Source organism: Labeo rohita, chromosome 1 (assembly GCF_022985175.1).
Source record: "Labeo rohita strain BAU-BD-2019 chromosome 1, IGBB_LRoh.1.0, whole genome shotgun sequence".
In the NCBI taxonomy this organism is placed as follows: Eukaryota; Metazoa; Chordata; class Actinopteri; order Cypriniformes; family Cyprinidae; genus Labeo; species Labeo rohita.
The window spans coordinates 42,930,925-42,952,177 of NC_066869.1; the positions used below are offsets into that span (position 1 = coordinate 42,930,925).

General features: G+C 36.3%; 1 protein-coding gene across 6 annotated transcripts in view; it reads left to right on the forward strand.

The window, feature by feature from the left end:
* grin2ab (glutamate receptor, ionotropic, N-methyl D-aspartate 2A, b) overlaps positions 1 to 21,253 on the forward strand; it is a 113,572-nt gene that overhangs the window by 60,492 nt on the left and 31,827 nt on the right. For all 6 annotated transcript variants that reach the window (XR_007828065.1, XR_007828066.1, XR_007828068.1 and 3 more), the window contains 7 exons: positions 1,148 to 1,743; positions 15,532 to 15,646; positions 18,397 to 18,599; positions 18,862 to 19,027; positions 20,103 to 20,256; positions 20,357 to 20,482; positions 20,687 to 20,916. Coding sequence is in view for 2 of the 6 variants with exons in the window: in XM_051114587.1 (XP_050970544.1) it covers positions 1,148 to 1,743; positions 15,532 to 15,646; positions 18,397 to 18,599; positions 18,862 to 19,027; positions 20,103 to 20,256; positions 20,357 to 20,482; positions 20,687 to 20,916 (1,590 nt within the window). In the remaining 4 variants the exon portion in view is untranslated. The remainder of the gene's footprint in view (positions 1 to 1,147; positions 1,744 to 15,531; positions 15,647 to 18,396; positions 18,600 to 18,861; positions 19,028 to 20,102; positions 20,257 to 20,356; positions 20,483 to 20,686; positions 20,917 to 21,253) is intronic.

Below are 21,253 nucleotides of genomic sequence, written 5' to 3' on the forward strand. Positions count from 1 at the left end.
TGCTACTTATGACTGGTTTTGTGGTCCAAGGACACATACATTGTTTTTTGATTTAAGACCTATCGTTTTTAGGTTTTTGCTTCAGAGTGTGATGATTTTTTTTTTTTTTTAAACAAATGCCACTTTTGTTATTCATAAATTGATATTCATACATGTTAAATGTGGCTTACAGTAAGTGTCCAGGTGCTTTTTGAGGTCACTGTACATGTGTAAACAGCAGTTCAAAAAGTTGTTTTTATTAAAGAAAAAATATGCAATATAAACAAGACTACATATATCACATTAAACAGCATTAGAGAAACAGGGGCATGCATTACAAAAAGCATGCATTTATGAGTAAAAATTGGACTTGGTAAACAACAATATTGCACAGAGAGAACAATGATGTTCACATTACTTTCATGCACTTTTTATTCCATATACTATACATACCCATTTTAAATTGTTCAGATAAAAGCATATTTCTAGCCCCAGTCAAATGAGCTTCAGTGTATAATGACCGAATGTATACATCAAGATAAATTGCAGATGTGAGTTTGGATTTGAATGCAGTGTACGTAACAGCAAAGATGGAAACATTGCTGTGTCTGCAACTACATTACGTTTGAAGTAAAAAGGAAAATAATGTGCTGCAACAGCATCAGTGAAACGTTAGAAGTAACATTAGTTTTCAAAATGTCTCTTTGGACTTGAGTTGGCTGCATGAAATCATCTGAGAGTCACCTGAATAGTGTACAACTCATCGTTTTTTTTAAGGACCATAACGCTCTGTCTGAGAATCACCTCGCTAGTTATTTCCTCAGATACTGGTGTATATTTAAACTGGAAGCTCACAGCTAAAAAGACCATTTACAATGTTGAGGTTTTATTGTTCCAGTTCAGTTAAGGTGGTTTAGCTGATTTACCACAACTCACGACTGTCCTTTGGCAAGAACGCAGGTGGAAGTACAATTACCCAACTATTAGAGTCGGATGTGACAACGCATGGTTTGTATTTCCCCGCATTTCTTTATCTAACTTTCCTTTTCTGTCTTCACTCCTACTCATGTTTCCCTTTCTCCTTTTCTCTTCCACCACCTGTTCTTTCTGGCTCTCCCTCCCTCTTGCTCTCTCTTACTCTATCTCTATCTCTGTCTCTTTCTTCCAGGATGCCAGTTCTTCATTTTTCCAGTTTGGGGCCTCCCTCCAGCAGGAGGCGCTGTTGATGCTTGCTATAATGGAGGAGTACGACTGGCACGTCTTCTCGGTGGTCACCACCAAGTTCCCAGGTTTCCAGGAGTTCATAGCCACCGTCCGTGTCACGGTGGACCACAGCTTCGTTCGTTGGGACCTCCAGAGCGTAGTGACGCTGGACGGCGTCGGAGAACCCGAGGACCGAGCCCACGTGCAGCTTAAACGCATCCAGTCGCCCGTCATCCTCCTCTACTGCTCCAAAGATGAAGCGGCGTTGGTTATGGAGGAAGCCCGTTCGCTAGGGCTCACGGGGGCTGGCTTTGTGTGGATTGTTCCTAGTCTGACGACAGGAAATCTCGAACATACCCCGGAAGCCTTTCCGACGGGTATGATATCTGTGGCGTACGACGAGTGGGATTATCCCCTGGAGAAACGTGTACAGGACGCTGTGGGAATTATCAGTTCTGCAGCCGCTACCATGTTCAGAGAGGAAGGTCGGATACCTGACGGAACGGCTAGCTGCTACGGCCAATCAGAGAAGCCGGAGGTGCCAGCAAATGCTCTGCGCAGGTAAGCACAGATTGCTTACGGTTGCTTGCATGAAAGTCTGTTTGTATAATGAAATGGGCAGACATACACAAATACAGAGCTAATCCGAGGTAAATGCTTTCATATGTGCTGTGCAATGATAGTTAATCTGTGAGAAAGAGAGATTACATGAACGTTAACATGATAAAGCACACTCTTTTTCAAATTCTGTAATCTCAACATACTTAAGCAGACGCTTCATGCTGTGTCTTTTGGCTCGCCTTTCTGTACTACAGCTTGGCCACCTACTTCTTTGGGCAAGCAGCTCCTTTTACACTGGCTAACAGTACTCTTTCTTGTAACTCAATCCAGCAAAGTGGCTAATATGGGTTTCCAGAGTACGTTATTCCGCTCTGCAATAGGTACACTTAGAAATGAGAACAGTACTTAAAGAAATGATAAGTACTTTTGACAATTGTGTCAAAATGATCTGACACTGTTTGAGTGGACTAAAAAAAGCTGTTTTATTGTTCATAAGTGACCCTTTTGATGTAGCCGTCATGTTGAGATAACTTTGAACGAGTTATAGAGACAAACTTCCAGAGAATGTTTTTTTCAACTTATGCACCGGTCAGTCTATTGTCTGGATGCTTTTGACAGCTTTTGGGGGCAGAAGAGAGGCTAAAACCATCATATTGGTTGTTTCGGAAGACAAATCGGGACAGGCGACATACCGAGGGGTCAAGGTTTGGCTGGTTAGCATGGTTCAGTTAGCCCCTGATTGACTTGTAAACAATTGTGTCCGGAACTGTGTGGCTGCAAGCAAAGATGGCAGCATTCAAATCGCGTACTTCCAAGAAGACCGAGCAACTGGCATTGAAATGAATGCTAACGGACAGCTTTCTCCAGGCATTACAGAGCTCCTCGCACTGCAAGACACAAACTCAGCACCCTTCGCAAAATACGAATTCATGCACATGCTAACCCGTAGTAAGTCCATTCTTGACAACATGTCAGCGAACAATGTGGAGAAAGGTCTTGAGATTTGCACAGAATGGGCAAAAAGAGCCAAACAATGTGGATGAGACAGTGGATGAGCAGACGTGGGCAGTAGCTAGCTGCCACTTTGATGTTTTTTATGTTGTTTTTGGCTTCCAATTCCCGCTGCTTTGCCCTACTCTTGTGTTGTTTTTTTTCCCTGGAAATCTGTTTGTCATTGCTGCTTGGAGATGCGCAAATGCACATATTTGACGGTTCGGCTAGATTTCAAACAAGTTTGGGAGTGTGTCACAAGTGCGCACACTATGAGCATCCATGACGATCTGATGCTTAAAGGGATAGTTCACGCAAAAATGAAAGTTCTGTCGTTAATTATTCACCCTCATGTTGATCCAAACCCGTAAGATTGTTCATCTTCTCAACACAATTTAAGATATTTTTGATGAAATCCAAAAGCTTCCTGCCCCTGCATAGACAAATATTTACCATGTTCAAGAGCCAGAAAGGTAGTAAGGACATTGATCAAATAGTCAATGTGACATCAGTGGTTCAACCGTAATTTTATGATGCTACGAAAATAACTTTTTATTCTCTTTTCTTTGAGCATAAAAAAGTATTTTTGTAGTTTGTATAAAATTATGGTTGAACCACTGATGTCACATGGACTATTTTAAGATGTCCTTACTACCTTTCTGGCACTTGAACATGGTAATTACATTGTTCTCTATGCAGGGTCAATAAGCTCTCGATTTCATCAAAAATATCTTAATTTTTCTTTTTTAAAAGATGAACAAAGGTCTTACAGGTTTGGCACGACATGAGGGTGAGTAATTAATGAATACTGAATATGAATATGAAAATGAATGCTGAAATGAATACTGAATATGATTTTTTTTGGTGAACTATCCCTTTAAAAGACAAAAGGGTGACAAGCAAGTCTTGTTGTGTGCACTTAACTTAGTAGCCAGCAAAACATAAAGGTCAAAAAAAAAAAATTCAATAGCTAAAAAACCCCATAAACAATCAACAAGCAATATATCAATAGCTAAAAATATGTGTTTTTATTAAAGAGCATACGGTTTTTGCAATTTCTGGAATCACAAAATTAATCATAGGGACATGCAGTATATCAGCTTCTGTTAAAGGGGTCCTATTATGCTCTTACAAAGTCTTGATTTTGTTTTGAGGATGTACTAGAACATGCTCTCATGCTTGGTGGTTTGAAAAATGCATTATTTTTTACATGATTTACAATATTACAATACCTTTCTCCCCAGCCTGGCACAAATGCCTTGATTAGTTCTGGGTTTGATGAAGCCCTGTCTTCTGAAAAACAAAATATGTTACATGAAACACACATGAAAAACAACCCGCAGCAACAGTATGAAAGTAGCCCAATTTTGGCAACACTGCCCCCCGGAGCCATGTGAGGCACTTTTTATTATGAATGGATACACTTTATTGGACTTGTTTTGGACTGATGAAGAGAATCACCTATCTATGCCTTTGTAAAGCTTGGGAGTGGCAGGATAATTTTAAATATAACTCCGATTACATTCGTCTGAAAAAAAGGAGGTCATATACACCTAGGATGCATGGAGGGTGAGTAAATAATATGCTACAGTAGTGTTGGGTCCTATCTTCAGCCAGAGAGATCACCGATACGTGATATTATCGTGCTAATTTATTTAACTATTTACATACTTCGTTTCATTGCCCGAAACCAGGTCCAGCATAAGGGTAAAAGCAGTCTAATGTTATTAATATGGCTTAATTTGTATTTAACATGACAATAATTGAATAAAAAACATTGTAAGTTACTAATTATAATGCTTACATTTCCAGTGCTACAGAAAACGAGAAAAGAACATTAACATTATCAAAGAACATCATCACTGATTATCCTAGCCTAGTCTAGTGCAAGTTTATACATTTTAAAAAACACTTGCGTTATAAGTGAAGCTACACTGTATGATCAGTAAATCTCTTACCACGCACTACACACGTCTGTGGCATGTGACTCCGACATGGCCACTGTATTCAAAAAGTGAAAAAGCATAATAGGACCCCTTTAATAAAAACAAGCAGCTTTGTCATAATTACAGCAGAAATATTGGAAATATTTAAGCCTGAACCACTGCTATAGTCTAGATATTGTAAAACTGTGTAACTTGTATAACATACACATAATAAAATGATGTAATATTTACTTCGAAACTTCCTGTGGGTTCTTAAAATTTCAAGTCCTAAATATCTTAAATTGTATAACAAAAGTCTTAATTATAATTTGAGAAGGTCTTACATTCGAGGGATGGAAAAACAGAAATGGCTATTCATTTTAATGTGATTATTAAACTTCAAAAGACTTTGACTTAATTGAATGTGAATGCTGCATGTACAAACGCAGCACTGCAGATGTGGATTCTACAGGCTTGTGGTTCCACAGCAGTTCACAATCAATGAATACTGCACATTTATTTGCTTATGATCTACTTTTGATAAATCATGACAATATGAGAGTGCATATTTAATCTTTTTAAATGAGCGGCTGGCAGTAGTAAATCATAGACATTTCAAAACAAGAGTTCTGGTTTATTTTAGGCTTGTTTATTATTAAAGGGGAAGAAAACATAAATACTTCCTATTATATATACTATATATTATAGTATTTACTCTTTTATTTCTTCTTTGTAGCTGTGTGTATGTGTGAGTAAGATGCTTTGCATTTTTTTTAGGGTGACTCCTTAACATGATGAAAAAAAGCCTTTTTGGCTAATTCTGGCATATTTACAGCCATGTTCTAAGAACATTATTTAACACATTCTATGTATATATATATATATATATATATATATATATATATATTTAGTCCTTGTTGAATGTGTACCACAGCCTGTTTAATTAAATAAAAGAATATGAAATACATGATTTATTTAAAGATTGTTTGGACAAACTGTTTTGATTTTATTTGTGTGATTTATTTGATTTTTCAAAAACTCTGCAGATACCCTTTATTTACTGTCGCTTAAATCATTTTTCTTGGCTTTTAGGTCTCTAAATATTTTTCTTTTCTGGGTCTCAGCTTACTAAGCAGTGACAAACAAGGAGTTTTTTCAGGCAACACATTTTCTTGCTCCATTTGAGAGGTGCTGGATATTTAAAGAAGCACAAAGATTGCTATTTTGGATCCCATTTAATTCCTCCTGCCCAATTCCTTTTATATCTCAATGATTGGATTGGTTTTCAGTTCCGTTCTGAGCTGCGAGAGCAACCTTGTGATGTCTACATCGGCCAGGAAGACGTCCGTATCGCACACGGTAGTCGGAAACAGAATCTACTGTTAGTTTAGATTGCGAAGGCACTTGCTGTGGCTGTTTTTTCAGAATGCACAGTTATCAGGAGTTGCCATGGGTTACCATCAGTAGCTGTTTGCAGCGTTGGTATCCGTCTGCTCCGAGTAGGTGTTCCTTTTGATCTCTCCCTCGTTGCTAAGGCTGTCTGTATCTGGGACACTGCAGACTCTTCAATGTGGGAACATTTTGTATGACGCCACCATGCACAGAGCTAGAATTAACCTTCGAAATGCCTCCAAGAAAGATGCATAGATGCGTTGTGTTACAGCAAAGTACACAAATATAGTATAGAGTGAGCAGTGGTATTTTACGTAACACAGAATGATCATAAAAGAGAATTAGATGTGGTGTTGTAATCAAAAACGTTCTGTAAGATGTCAGTGAAAGTTGCAGAGTATAAAACAGTTGGCTGTGTATCTTAAAAGCAGTCATACATATACATATAGACACAAACCAAAAATACTACATCTGAGTAGCAGGTGTAGTTCTGGCCTTCGTCCTTCTGTCTGCCTAGAGGCTAAACCCCGTTTCTGACAAATGTACTGTATGTGTTGTCTTAATTAAGTCTGTTACTCCCCTTCCGCACACATGCACATGTGTACATACAGCTGCCCTCGAACAGTAACGCCAGCAATTAGTCCCTATATTACAGACTGTCATGTGTTGTTAGTAGAAATATGCTGATATAGAAGCTTTGGTCCGTACAGATTAGTCTAAAATTGTTTAATATCACACAGGCAAGTAAGTGTTAATGTTCTTAATATCTAATTATATATTATAAAAGTTTGCTTCAGTTGTCGGATAGACTGTCTATGCATTAGTGGTGGGAATTTTTCAGTAACAGTAAAAAGTGATTTGTTTAAAAAAAATTGATCTATTTTGGAATGAAACAAGGGACTATCTTTACAAGTGAATCACTGAATCATTCCTTCACGTGATTTGTTCAAAACCACAGATTCATTCAGGAACAAAGCAAGTGGCAGTGTTTATCCACCTTATTTTCCCGCAAGAACGGGTGCAGCCATTTGTAAATTTTATGGGTCCGGCTTCTGGTCTCGCCCACATCCAGCTATTTTATCTGAACAAAACAGCTCGTCTTTCTGCTTGATATTCCAAATTTGTGTGTCTTACCATGTTATTTTAATGTATTATCTTAATTATGAACACACTGGTTTGTAGTGCAGTTTTACCATTTACTGCACATTGTTGTTATTCTCGTTATTTCCCTAAAGCGGCTAATGGACTGGAAGTCTTCTACGTTTAAGAATAAGGTGGATATGTGAATCACTGAATCTTTCACTGAATCATTTTAAAACATAAAAAAAAAAAAAAAAATCATTGACTTAAGTGATTCATTAAAAATAAAAGACCTCCGCTGTGTTGCTTGGTCTAGGGTTGTCAACATTAGAAGAAAAAAATACTGCATGTACAAAATTCTGAAATTATAACAATGATCTGGAAAATATATTTAAATAATGGAGGTATAATGTAGGTATAAACATAAATACAAAGTATATAAAGTTTTTAGCAATTAATAAGCACAGATAGATATCGGTAAAAATCAGCAGTGATAGATTTTAATTTCTCCATAATCATGTGAAGACACGTGTATTAGATTAAAAATGTTTCCTCTCTTTCCTTCTTGTTCGTTTATATATTTCAAATGACAATAAAATAAAAAATAAAGTCATTGTCACTAGTGATGAAGCTGTATTTTAATTTATTTTAATAATTACAGAACATTCTTAATTTATATACATATATAAGTTAATTTTAGGGGTCAACCAATATGTGTTTTTCAGGGCCAATTCTGATTATTACAGATCAAGTAGATAAATGATATTTAAACGATATATAAACTCTTTTAAAATGCTTAATATTGGCTCTAATAATCAGCCAGGCAGATAATCAGTCAAACCCTGGTTAATTTTCTAATAAACTTTATAATTGTTACGTTAAGGGCTAAGTTTTAATTCATATTAATGTTATGTTATTATTGTCATTGGCTATATTTTCCAATTTTAGTAATCTGTGTCTGCAAAATCTAATATTGCCCAATCTCTTCCTATTGTTATTATGTAATCTAAAGCTCCCTGTTTTTTTGTGATGGTTATGAATTTTGGAATGTGATGAATTGACCCTTCACAAAAATCTGCCCCCCCTTAGTTACTGTGGCTGTGTCCGACAAACAATGCCGCTCTCACGCTACACATCACAACTGACAACACGCCAACAGACAAAAGAGAGCAGTTACTTCTGGTATGAAACAAGGTCTCAGCTTTAAAATGTTGTCATTTTTTAAAGAAATTCAAACAATAAATACTGTTTTGTGGCTCTTTAATGTGTCGTGACAGATCACTGTATTGCCTTATTAGATCAATGACACATGAACCGATTGTCTTTTTGTCTTTAATTAAAACACGAAAAAACATGAATGAGCATCATCAATACACATAATGTTTGAAGTTTAAGTCCACAAAGTTAATCTACTCTCCTGTCTGATTTGTTTGTCAGACAGAATGGTGGATTTGGCATTCTGATTGGTCAGATCGCCTGTCAATCAAGCTTTTTGCGAAGGGGAAATTAGATTTAATTAATTTTTGTGCAAAAAAATCCTATAGCAATTTAGTTTCCTTTTTTAATATATCTGACATTTAACCTTTTAAAGGGTTCCCAAGTCTTTACTATATATACAAACGGAAGTCGTTGCATCACACCTCATTTTGCTATTGCCATGTTGTTCTTAATAATCAGGTATCGGCTCGTATACATATTTCTGAAATAACTGTGATACAGTTACTGTTATTTTGTGCATCCCTTGTTGTTGATGTAAACTTTAGTTACTTAGAGAGTTCTGTAAGTTCTGCCTGTGTTTGTGTTTATCTGACTGTTGTTGTGAGCCCAACACAAACCTGCTGTATCTGCTCAAGCGCAAATACAGCAGCTCCTTTCATAAGCACCTCTTGCAACATTATCACCTTTACACAGAAGTCGCTGCCATGAGGCTGACAAGTCTCATGTTTTAAGCGCTTGAGTGATTTCACAGCCTAAGGCAAAAGTGTCTGCCTTTTGTTTTGCCAGAGTTGTGGCAACTCCTTTACTCCAAATTATTCACAGTCTGACACATTAACTGTTAATGGCATCGATTATCATCTGCTCGTCTAGAGCGCTGCTGTTTGGTTTTCGTTTTTTCCCCCTTGCTCAGTTTTAATGTAGTCACACATACTGTACAGATTTTTAAGTCGACTTCATCTGGGGGTATTTTCAACGCTTGATATACTTTTTAAACATTAAACACCTTAGCGGTGCGAGCCCTGTATTATGGGAACACGAATCTGTTTTCCATCAGACATTTTTCTCCACGCTTACTGTCCTTTGATTCTGGACTTGTTTACTTGCCTCGCTTGTAGGCAAGGCAGGATCTTTGAAAATCGATTCTGAAGCATTATGTTGTAGCTTTCCCTCGTTGTTGACCTCCTATTTATTGTCTTTCGGCACACAAAACAACATAATAACTGCTGGGCCAGTTCTTATTGGTTGCACTGGATATGTCAGCCCGGGTTATTATTACTGACAAACCTGTGTTTACTTACATAGTCTATCTTACAGAAATGCCATTTAATGTTCTCTAATATTCAGTTAATAATTCATCATTTTTGTGTTTGATCTGACAAATTCTTAGTTTGCTATATGGAAAATTTCCCCTTGTGAACAATACTTCTACAGCATTTAGTGATATTAGTAAATGTTACTTTCAGCATTTACTAAGGCATTATTAAAATTAAAAGTTGTGCTTTTTAACATTAGTTAATGCACTGTGAACTAACATGAACAATGAACAGTTGTATTTTCATTAACTAACATTAACAAAGATTAATAAATACTGTAATAAATGTATTGTTTTTTTGTTTGTTAGTTGTTAGTTAATGAATTAACGTTGACAAATGAAACTTTATTGTAAAGTGTTACTGAAATGTCCTAACTCTGTGCATTTTAATGTTCAACTACTCACATTTTGACATATTTATACACTAGATATGCTAAGGTGTTTTAACACAGATGATGTTGTATTCATAGAGGCCTATAGGTGGATTATATTCCTAGTTTGTGATTGGCCTGTCATAATTATTATATAAATGCATGATCACAATTATTTCCGGTAACCACAAATGTTATGTGCTTTAAATTTAAAAGCTTCAACATGCATTGTGAACATAGTGGTCTCCAGTATTTTTAATATTACCATGCAAGGTCAGTGAAATGCCTCTATTTCTATTGGGATGAGACAGTGAAGAAAATGTTGAAAAGACTATCATGAAATATACACAGAAACTTAAAGGTCTTCTTTCATGTGAAATAAGGGCTCATGGGGTTAATTGGCCTGCCTTAAAGGACAGAATTTATTACTACTGCATAATAAAAATAAATATTACTATAACTTTTAGGTTGGTTGGAGTGATTTTTATTTTATTTTATTTATTTTATTTTATTTTATTTTATTTTATTTTATTTTATTTTATTTTATTTTATTTTATTTTATTTTTTTTATTTTTTTAATTTATTTTATTTCCCAGGTGCAATATTTGTATTACAAAGCCTTATATATTATTCAAGGCTTCCAATTTCTATGTAAATATGAAATGACTTATACTTCATCTGAACAAAAGGGTCTATTGCAATAATTTGTCACAATGAGCCAGAATTTTACTATCGTGACAGCCCTGTTAGCGATCATACACTTTAGCCTAACACTAACAAAGACCTGACCAGAGAAAGATTAATAGCATTCGTGGCTCCATGTGGAACTATCATAACCTAATATGCATTTAACTACATCTAATCTGCGACTAACATTTCACTGTTAATTGAGATCATGCATAAAGAGGCTCTGTGTACAGAAAGCCATTTGAAATGACATTTTATAAACCGCAAACGCTTACTGACATAATTAGTCGTAAGCTTTCGATAATTTCAGAAAGACTATGGAAAATAAAGGTCACCCTGTGTAGTGTCTAGTATATTATACTCTCCCCGTCTCTCTCTGTTTCTCAATCAGCGAGATTAGATGTGCAGAACGATGTGTTTGTTTAAGAGAAAACACTGTGACAGCTATGACAAAAATCAAGTTTCATTTTTTTTGCGCTGTGGAAATATCCAATATATGAATAAGACACATTTACAAACAAACATGCACAACAGAAGCTGTGTTTGAGTAGCAGGTGTAGCTCTGACCCTGTTCTTTTCATTCCTGCCTGAAGCTAAACCCCATTTCCTAGTTATGTTCCTGTTTCTTAATTAAATTCCGAAGAGAGTTTGTGTGTGTTTGTGCCATCTGAGTAGTGCACAGCTGAGCTAATCTTCATTGTGCGTTACATGGAGAAGGCAGAGATACAGTATTGAGCTTCTGTTATTCAGAGAAGTCTGTGTGCATGAACAGGGTTTGGCGAAAGTGAGGATTAGTTCGCCCAAAAATGTAAATTCAGGCTTTATTTACTCACCCTCATGTCGAGCCAAACCCGTTTGACCGTCTTCCGTGTGATTCAGATGGAGACGTTTTGAATAACGGGACTGGTCGCTCATTTCCTTTCCAGTTTCAAAGGACACGAAGGCACTGTAGAAGTGTGATATTAGTCGTCCATACAACTTGTGTACTCAATTCCGAGTCTTCTGAAGCCATGTGATAGCTTTGTGTATAGTAGTAATCTTCCCCTCCTGTGAACTGTTGAGTCAGACTGTTTTTGTGAACTGGATCAACATTTAATTGAAAAGATGCTTTTTCCAGGAGATTTAGGGCAGATGTCAAAAATTTTAATTTTCTTTTGTTTTCCATGGAAGACATTATATGGGTTTGGAACAACACAAGGGTGAGTAAAGAACAGGCTTTTTCTTTTTTAGAGAATGAATTCTTTAACCAAACTATCTTTTTACTAAATTACAAATCATCAAGTTCCTGTGACATTTTTACTTTTAAGCATCAAAATAGTAAATTAATGAGTTACATTGGGCCTTATTTACAAAACGAACGTGCAGCAGAAAATTGGGCGCTCATTTCTACGATAGATTGATAAATGAGGCCCATTGTTTCTTAAAAAAAAATAGATTATGATGTGTGTGTGTGTGTGTGTGTGTATTCAGTGGCTATTGGTTACAGAATCTCACAACTCTGAAAACCATACAATGTTTGTGAGCTTAGAGTAAATTGAGTACAGTTTAATGGTAATTAAGTAGTAAATGATTTAAAAAAAAAAAAAAGTGACTTTATCTTAGTGTTATTTATATACTATTACAGTATTAGATACAACTTCATGCATTACACAGCCACGTTGGAAAGGTCACACATGGTTAGTTCTTTGTCTGTGTACTTCTCTCCTCCAAATCAAAATCGTCCGACATTGTTGTTTTTCCTTTTTTTTGTACAGGGCGTTTGACTTTCTTTACACGTTTGCTTTGTAAACACTCAGTCGGTACTTCCGCCTATGTCTCGCGTGACATTTCCAATGGGACTACATGCGCGAAGTTAAGCTAGTGCAAGGCGAGCGTTGGTGGTTAAAAAATATATACATTTTAATGACAGATCGATTTGCTACACAAGACCCTAATTCCTTGACTGGGATCAAATAGAGCTCTTTGAAGCTGCACTGAGACTTGGACCTTCAACCCGCTGATCTCCATTTAAGTCCACTATATGGAGAAATATCCTGGAATTATTTTCCTCAAAAACCTTAATTTCTTTTTCGATTGAAGAAAGACAGATATGAGCATCTTGGATGACATGGGGGTGAGTAAATTATCAAGAATTGTTTTATTCTGGAAGTGAACTAATCCTTTAAACAGCACAAAATTGATTAAAAAAAAAACAAAACAAATGTTAATCAGTTTACAACTTTCAAGAAATACTTAAAAAAATGAAGCAAAATATGCTGGTGGAGGATATGAACAGGTACAATTGGATTATACCTGTGAGTCCTTATAACCTTTCCTAGATAAACAAAATTGTCATGGTTACAGGATAATTATTCAGGTTGTTAATCTAAACGACAGTTGTGAAAATGAAGACTAAAGAGCATTCTAAATATGTCAGCGATAATGTTAGACAAATGCTTTAGGAAAAGGTTACAAAACAATGTCCAAATCTTTGGATGTCCCAGCGGTGCTGGTTCAATTATGAGGAAGTGGAAACTACCACAAACCCCCCAGACGCAATCGAGAAAAGGTCATCCCTCAAAACTCTGTGCACAAACAAGCAGATTTGTGAGAGAGGCCAGTGATCACTTTGAAAGAGTTACAGAGTTCAGCAGTTGAGAAGAAAGTAAAATATGGTCAAAAGAATGAGCAGTCAAGCATTATCATAGTGCCATATGGTAGATGTAGCAAAAGTAACCACTTGGTCAGATTTAACTAGAATAAGGTGTTTTTAGATAATGTTCCCTGTTGTGTCTGGGAACATTTCAGGAAAAATGATTTAAAGGATAGGTTCACCCAGACATGAAAATTCTGGCATTATTTACTCACCTTCATGTTTTTTCCAAACCTGCGACATTCTTTCTTCTATCAAACACAACATATTAGGGCTTTGAAAGGGGTTGCGGTCTGTCAAGCTCCTGTCAAGAAGCATGAATACAGTCCATGCAGAGGAGAAGATTTATGAGTGAATAACAATTTGGTGCAAATTGGGTAATGGCTACAGAATGGATGAAAAACATGCTGAAAGATACAAGAGAATCTGCTACTGAAACAAACAAACAAAAAAGTCGAATGTGCTTGCAAGACACGCCTTGCAAAAGTATACCGGACAGCAAATAATAAACAAAGAAAGCAAAAGTGCTCGCATAGAAACTCAAAGCTAGACTTGTTTATTCAAAAATGTTGTACCGTTTCCTTCTCGTCAAAAGAGTCGACTTGGTTTCACCACTCCTGCCACTCGTATGCACGCTATTATTTCCAATTTTACTTTCACTTTAGAACGAACACGTTCAGCAAGGAGGGTAGACGATTTTGATAAACATGACACAGTACGCATAGCATACAGTGCGCACAGTACGTATAGCATTAACATAAAAAAAGAGCTTGTAACCCTATTAAAGCATGGGATGAAATACAGTGAGTGAGTCTGGTAAATTGTGAATTAGCTGTCATCATCAAAGCTCGTGCAGCCAGTCGCGCTTGAGAAACTGATGTAGAAAGCATTAACGCCATCCTTATGATGGCAGCATTAAAAAGCAGTTTCCGCTTTCCTTGTTTAATTATTTACTGTCGGGTATACTTTTGTCGACTTTGGAAAATATGAATAAGCACAAGTCCACCCAGAATTTGAGGGTCAGTAGTTGCGCTCATGGTAGTGAAAGCCAGTGGAATGATTTTATGCTGGAGATTAGTGTAAACACGGACATCGGATACGAGGCCTGTCTAAAGTGAATGTAAACAGGCGAGCCAAAAAATCGGATATGGTGAAAAGATCGGATCTGTGCATTAAATCTTGCAGTGTAAACGCAGCCTTAGTCGTGAAAGCACATCAAATAGTCAAATAGAAGGATAAAAATAAGCATAAAATTACGGTTGAATCACTGATGTCACATGGACTATTTTAATGATGTCCTTACTACCTTTCTGGGTCTTGAACGTGTCAGTTGTGTTGCTGTCTATGAAGAGTCAGAAAGCTCTTGGATTTCATCAAAAATAATTTGTTTTTGGAGTGACATGAGGGTGAGTAAATAATGACAATATTTTCATTTTAGGGTGAACTGTCACTTTAAGAACATAAAGGAGAATTTCCATACAACATCAGAATGTTGTTAACTAAGTTTGCAAACAGCACAAGTGGCATCCTATTAACCTGAACAACCTAGAACAAATCTGCCAGAATTAAATTAAAGGGCAAATTAACACTTGTAGAGTGTGTGAAGCTCTTACATACACACCCAAACATTGTCTTTGCAGCAAACTGTGCATCTACCAAATATTAAATTGTGAAGCCTGAATACGTTAAACTGTTATTGCTGTTGATGTTCAGAATACTTCTAACATTGCACATTAAAATAATGAAGAGTTTTAATGCATTGAAAGATGGAAAAGAAACAATGCATAATTTGTCCATTTAAAATGAATTAGTTGATGGTCTAAATGCATTTGCAAGACTTTGTGTTTGTGTTTGCTGGCTCATTTAATTTGGGGTTTTGGCTTCGAAAACAGAACTGGGATAGATTGATTTGTCAAACTCATTTAAGATTACAAAGGCAATTTAATGTCTTGCAAAAATAGATAAGACGCCTAATGGCGTTCAATCAGACGTTATTTATATTGTTTACCTTAGAGCTTTTCACTTATATTTCATTGAAGGACTTGTATTCCACTCCCAAACAGTTTAAAAGAATAAAAACACAATATGATAGACAGGCAGACCAATAAGTAAACCTTAAAGCATGTCGTAGCTCTGCTGATATTTAACTGTTTGGGGTTTTTGTGTCTGTGTGTGTTGCAGGTATATGATGGGAGTCAATTTAGGGGGTAGAGATCATTCGTTCATGGACGATGGCTACCAAGTCAATCCCAAACTGGTTGTCATTGTTCTGAACACGGAGAGGGAATGGGAGAAGGTAAGAGCCTTTAATCTTCATATCCTTCCCGAATCTTCATTTTCTTCTATTAGCTTTGCCTGTAAGGGGATTCTGGAACCATAACAATCAATATTCTGTTTACTAGCTCAAAGCCTTTTTGTGACTGTGACTGAAAACGCACTGGACTTTGCTATTAGAGAAAAAGAACATTTCATTTGTACTTCCCATTTCACAGCCTGGGGTTTTTCATGCACATGACTCAAAATATTGTTTGCTTAGTCATAAAGAGTCAAAATAGCCCTTATTAAGGCATTGGCTTCATAACTGATCTATTGTAAAATTACCTCCAGCTGTAAATTGGAGAAGAGTGCACATGTGTCTCCATCCAATTCGATTATTGCCCTTTTCCATTTCTCTCTCCATTTTGGCTATTAACACTAATAATTTGCATGTTTTTTATGTACAGAAATCTATTCTCTGTCTTTGCTCCCTTTCTCTAATTAGCTTTACATGTTCTCCTATTCTATCTCGGCGCTTCACACACTCGTTTTCGTAATCGTTTGCTCACTCATGCGTTCTTTTAATGAGTTGTTATTTCTCTGAGGTGTGTTGGATGCTGTGTGTTTTGACAGTGCCCTGCAGTGTGTGTGAAGGCTCACACACTCACATTAAAACCCTGCAGTGATTGTGTGAATAGTGTGACACTAATCATTTCTCACTGCAGCGGGGCTAGAACAGGGTGTGAGCCGATCGTGTTATCGGAGCTTATAGACGAACACACGCACTTGACAGAACATAACTATTGTATGAAGAGTGCATTGCACAAACGTGAGGTAAACTTGACACATTTTGTTGTTACACATGTAGCTGACATGGCATTTCAAGCAGCAACAAAACTGCACATACTCTTGACGGAACACATAACTATCGCACAGAGTGCCGTGCACATACATGGGGTAAATTTGACACGTTGTTATATGAATAGTTGACATGGCATTTCCAGCAGCAACAGCAGTATCTCGCAATGTGCCGTGCTATCTGAAACTACTTTAAACAGCTTTTCTCTTTTGTAATTAGTACACATGCAGGATTATTTAAATCTCTGATTCCGTACTGGTCCCCAATATTATCTTGGGCATCAAGTTGCGGCTAAAATTGTTTATTGTACAAAAGTAACATTACACATTGATTAATATTAGCATGAACCGCACAGGCCAAACAATGTGCGAAATTATTAACATGACATAGGCTGAATGGGAAAACTGAGAATTTTGCTAATGCATAAACAGCGGAACAGCTGTGATTTTACCAGCCTGACACATTCAGAACAAATAGCAGGCCAAATATAATATTGGTATTAGTCATATTATTATAAGTGTCAGATGAATTCGCAGCAAAACACCATAAAGTTCGATTAGATAGACTTTAATGTAAACAACAAATAATATGGGAAGCATTTTCTCCTCTGTTTTAAAACTTAATAAGCACATTTGTTTTCTGTCCTGACTGTGCACATTTGAGGGTTGGGTTAGTGTTTTACTGTTTGCATTTTGCTTTTTCCCTTGCTGCCTGTAAAACCACATCAAAAAAGGCCTGCATTTCTAGGTCACAAACCACCAGTCGAGAAATCCTGATTAAATGTACTGCAAAAATGTATGAAAATCTAAAATATATAAATATAAAAAATATATAAATATAAAAAACTATAATATACACAGTTCGGCATCAGTAAAGTTTTTAATGTTTTTTTTAAAGAAGTCTTTTCTGCTCATCAGGGATGTGTTTGTTTAATTAAAAACACACAGAAAAAACAGTAATATTGTGAAATATTACTGCAATTTAAATTGGTTTTCTATTTTAATATACTTTAAAATTGAATTTATTCCTGTGTCGCAAAGCTGAATTTTCAGCATCATTACTTTTAGTCTTCAGTGTCAAATGATCCTTCAGAAATCATTCTGATATGCTGATTTCCAATGTTGGAAACAGTTGTACTGCTTAATAATGTTTTTGGAACCTGTGATTTTAATGAATTAAAACGTTAAAAAGAACAGCATTTATTTAAAAATTCAGTAAATTTTTTCTATCTTTCTTTCTTTGAAAGAAATTAATACTTTTATTCAGCAAGGATGTGCTAAATTTATAAAAAGTCATAGTAAAGACTGATATTGTTAGAAAAGATTTCTATTTTGAATAAATGCTGTTCGATTTAACTTTAAATTCAACAAAAAATCCTGAAAAAAGTATTACAGATTCCTAAAAAATATTAAGCAGTGCAGCTGTTTACAGCATTGATAATAGATCAGCATATTAGAATGATTTCTGAAGGATTATGTGACACTGAAGGCTGGAGTAATAACTGATGAAAATTCAGCTTTGCATGATAGAAATAAATGATATTTTAAAGTATATTAAAACAGAAAACTGTTAGACCGAGTAAACTGAGTAGACCGGGTACAATTGGTAAACTTTTTGTATGTATGTATGTATGTATAGATAGATAGATAGATAGAAAATGTAGATGTTAAAAACATTCTAAAAGAGAGCAAAGGAGATGACAGAATAAGGAGGACTAAAGGAAAGATAGACCTGGTTTCCAGTCTTTGAATGTGACTTATTTGCTTGCTGGATAAAATATACAGTGTTTCTCTAATAACGTTTCTTAGCTTTGCTTTGAAGAGCGGAAAATCACATTTTCGTCCCCAAACTTATAATAATGGAGGCCACTTTAGAGGAACCTTCAAGCTTTGTTTATTTGTGAGCCAATGTTTGTTTGTGTATGTCTACAGATGGGACGATGGGAAAACCACTCACTGAAATTGAAGTTTCCAGTTTGGCCCCGTTATAACTCGTTCGGAGACATGGACGCTGATGAGAACCACTTGAGCATTGTGACTCTAGAGGAAAGACCCTTTGTTATAGTGGACGATGTGGACATTCTTACTGGCACTTGTATGCGTAACTCTGTACCTTGCAGGAAACACATTAAAGAGTGAGTTTTGTTTTGATTATTTAACCATAGCAGCTAATACCAGTTTTGAATAAACTAGTAGGCTCAGCAGGTGTTATACATCCTATCTTAACCTTTAGCGTGAGAGCTTTCTTTTCCTGGGGAATACAGAAATAATTGTGCAGTCTCTAATGTGGTTATGAACTTTTGTGTGTGTTAAATTTAGAACTTATTAGATTGAGTTATCTGCAGTCTTTCTCGGTATCAGCTGATTTCTATATTGCTGTGCCTGTATATGCTGCAGTAATACCACAGAGGGCTCCTATATCAAGCAGTGCTGCAAGGGCTTTTGTATAGACATCCTGAAGAAGATTGCCAGAAATGTAAAGTTCACCTATGACCTGTACCTGGTCACAAATGGCAAACATGGCAAGAAGATCAATAATGTGTGGAACGGCATGGTGGGGGAGGTTAGTCACTTTAACCTAATGAGTAAATCATCACTGTCTGGCTGTCTATCTATCCATCGTTCTGTCTGTTTTTCTGTCTGTGTCTATCAGTCTGTCTTTTTTTGTTTGTTTATCTATATATCATTCAGTCAGTCAGTCTGTTGTTGTCTATCAATTGTTCTATCTATCTATCTATCTATCTGTCTATCTATCTATCTATCGTTCTGTCGTTCTGTTGTTCTGTCGTTCTGTCTATCTGTATCGTTCTGTCAGTCTATTGTTCTATCATACTTTGTTCTATCTATCTATATATTGTTATATCTTTCCGCCCACCTGTCTGTCTATCTATCTATCTTTCTATCTATCTATCTATCTATCTATCTATCTATCGTTGTATCGTTCTGTTGTTCTATCTATATATCGTTGTATCTTTCCCCCGTCTGTCTATCTGTCTGTCTGTCTACCTATCTATCTGTCTGTTTGTCATTCTGTCGTTTTATCAATCTTTTGTTCTTTGTCTATCGTTCTATTTCTCCATCCACCTGTCTGTCTGTCTATCTATCGTTCTGTCGTTCTGTCATTCTATCTATATCATTATATCGTTCTGTCGTTCTATCCATATATCGCTATATCTTTCCACCCACTCGCCTGTCTGTCTATCTTTCTATCGTTCTGTCGTTCTATCCATATATCGTTATATCTTTCCGCCCGCCTGTCTGTCTGTCTGTCTATCTATATCTATCTGTTTGTCATTTTATCGTTTTATCAATCTTTTGTTCTTTGTCTATCATTCTGTTTCTCCATCCGCCTGTCTGTCTGTCTATCTATCTATCATTCTGTCGTTTTGTCGCTCTATCTATATATCGTATCAGTCTTTTGTTCTATATCTATCTATCCATCCATACTTGTCTTCCATTTTTTATATATATATATATATATATATATATATATATATATATATATATATATATATATATGTATATATATATATATATATACACACACACACACACACACATACACTGTCTATATATATTTCACTGTTTTATTCAGTGTGTTCTGTTTCTTGAGGTGTTTTCTCTCCCCTGCTCTATAGGTAGTCTATAAAAAGGCTGTAATGGCTGTGGGCTCACTGACCATAAATGAAGAGCGGTCAGAGGTCATAGACTTCTCTGTCCCATTTGTCGAGACAGGCATCAGCGTGATGGTGTCGCGTAGCAATGGAACGGTGTCGCCCTCTGCGTTTCTAGGTAATAGATGAAATAATATCTTTGAAATCCCTCTGGAACCAGTGTGTTTTTTATCCCTGCCTTCCCTCATGCATTTTTTCTATTCTCTCTCCTCCCTCAGAACCCTTCAGTGCTTCAGTGTGGGTTATGATGTTTGTCATGTTACTCATCGTCACAGCAATCGCTGTTTTCCTCTTTGAATTCATCAGTCCGCTCGGTTTCAATAGAAACCTGGCACAGGGCAAAGGTATGATACACAACCTCAACCACACAGTCAACCAACGTCTGCTTTGAAGCAGCCAGAATACGTAGTTAAAATTTTAAAATCCCAACATTAAAAATTTAAACAATAGGCACCTAGAGAAACCTGTAGATTTACAAAGCTCTTATGACTTCCCACTTACTCCTAACTCCTACTCACTAACTTTCCCTCTTTCTTGCATTTTTATAGACCCTCATGGACCCTCCTTCACCATTGGCAAGGCTATCTGGCTGCTGTGGGGTCTGGTGTTCAACAACTCTGTCCCAGTACAGAACCCCAGGGGCACTACTAGTAAATTTATTGTGTCCGTATGGGCCTTTTTCGCTGTGATCTTCCTGGCCAGCTACACTGCCAACTTGGCTGCCTTTATGATCCAGGAGGAGTTTGTGGACCAAGTCACAGGCCTTAGTGACAGAAAGGTAATTTTTTATGTATTATGAAATACAGTGAGCTGTCTTCTGCCTCTCTAACCTGTATGTATGTATGTCTATACCTGTAACTGTATGTTAGGAAAGAACTAAAATTGATCTCTTATGTGAGAAATATGTCTCACCAAGGCTGCGTTTATTTGATCAAAAGTAGTGTTAATTTTATCAGCCATTTTTAAATTTAGTCTTAGAATTAGTCATAGTCTTTTAAATTAGTCTCAGTCTCAGTCCTGTGTCAAATACTCAAATAAATCAAGTACTTTTTAGTACATCATATTTAACCTTGTTCTGTTTTTTAGTCGAATTTTAGTCAACTAAATGCCTGAGC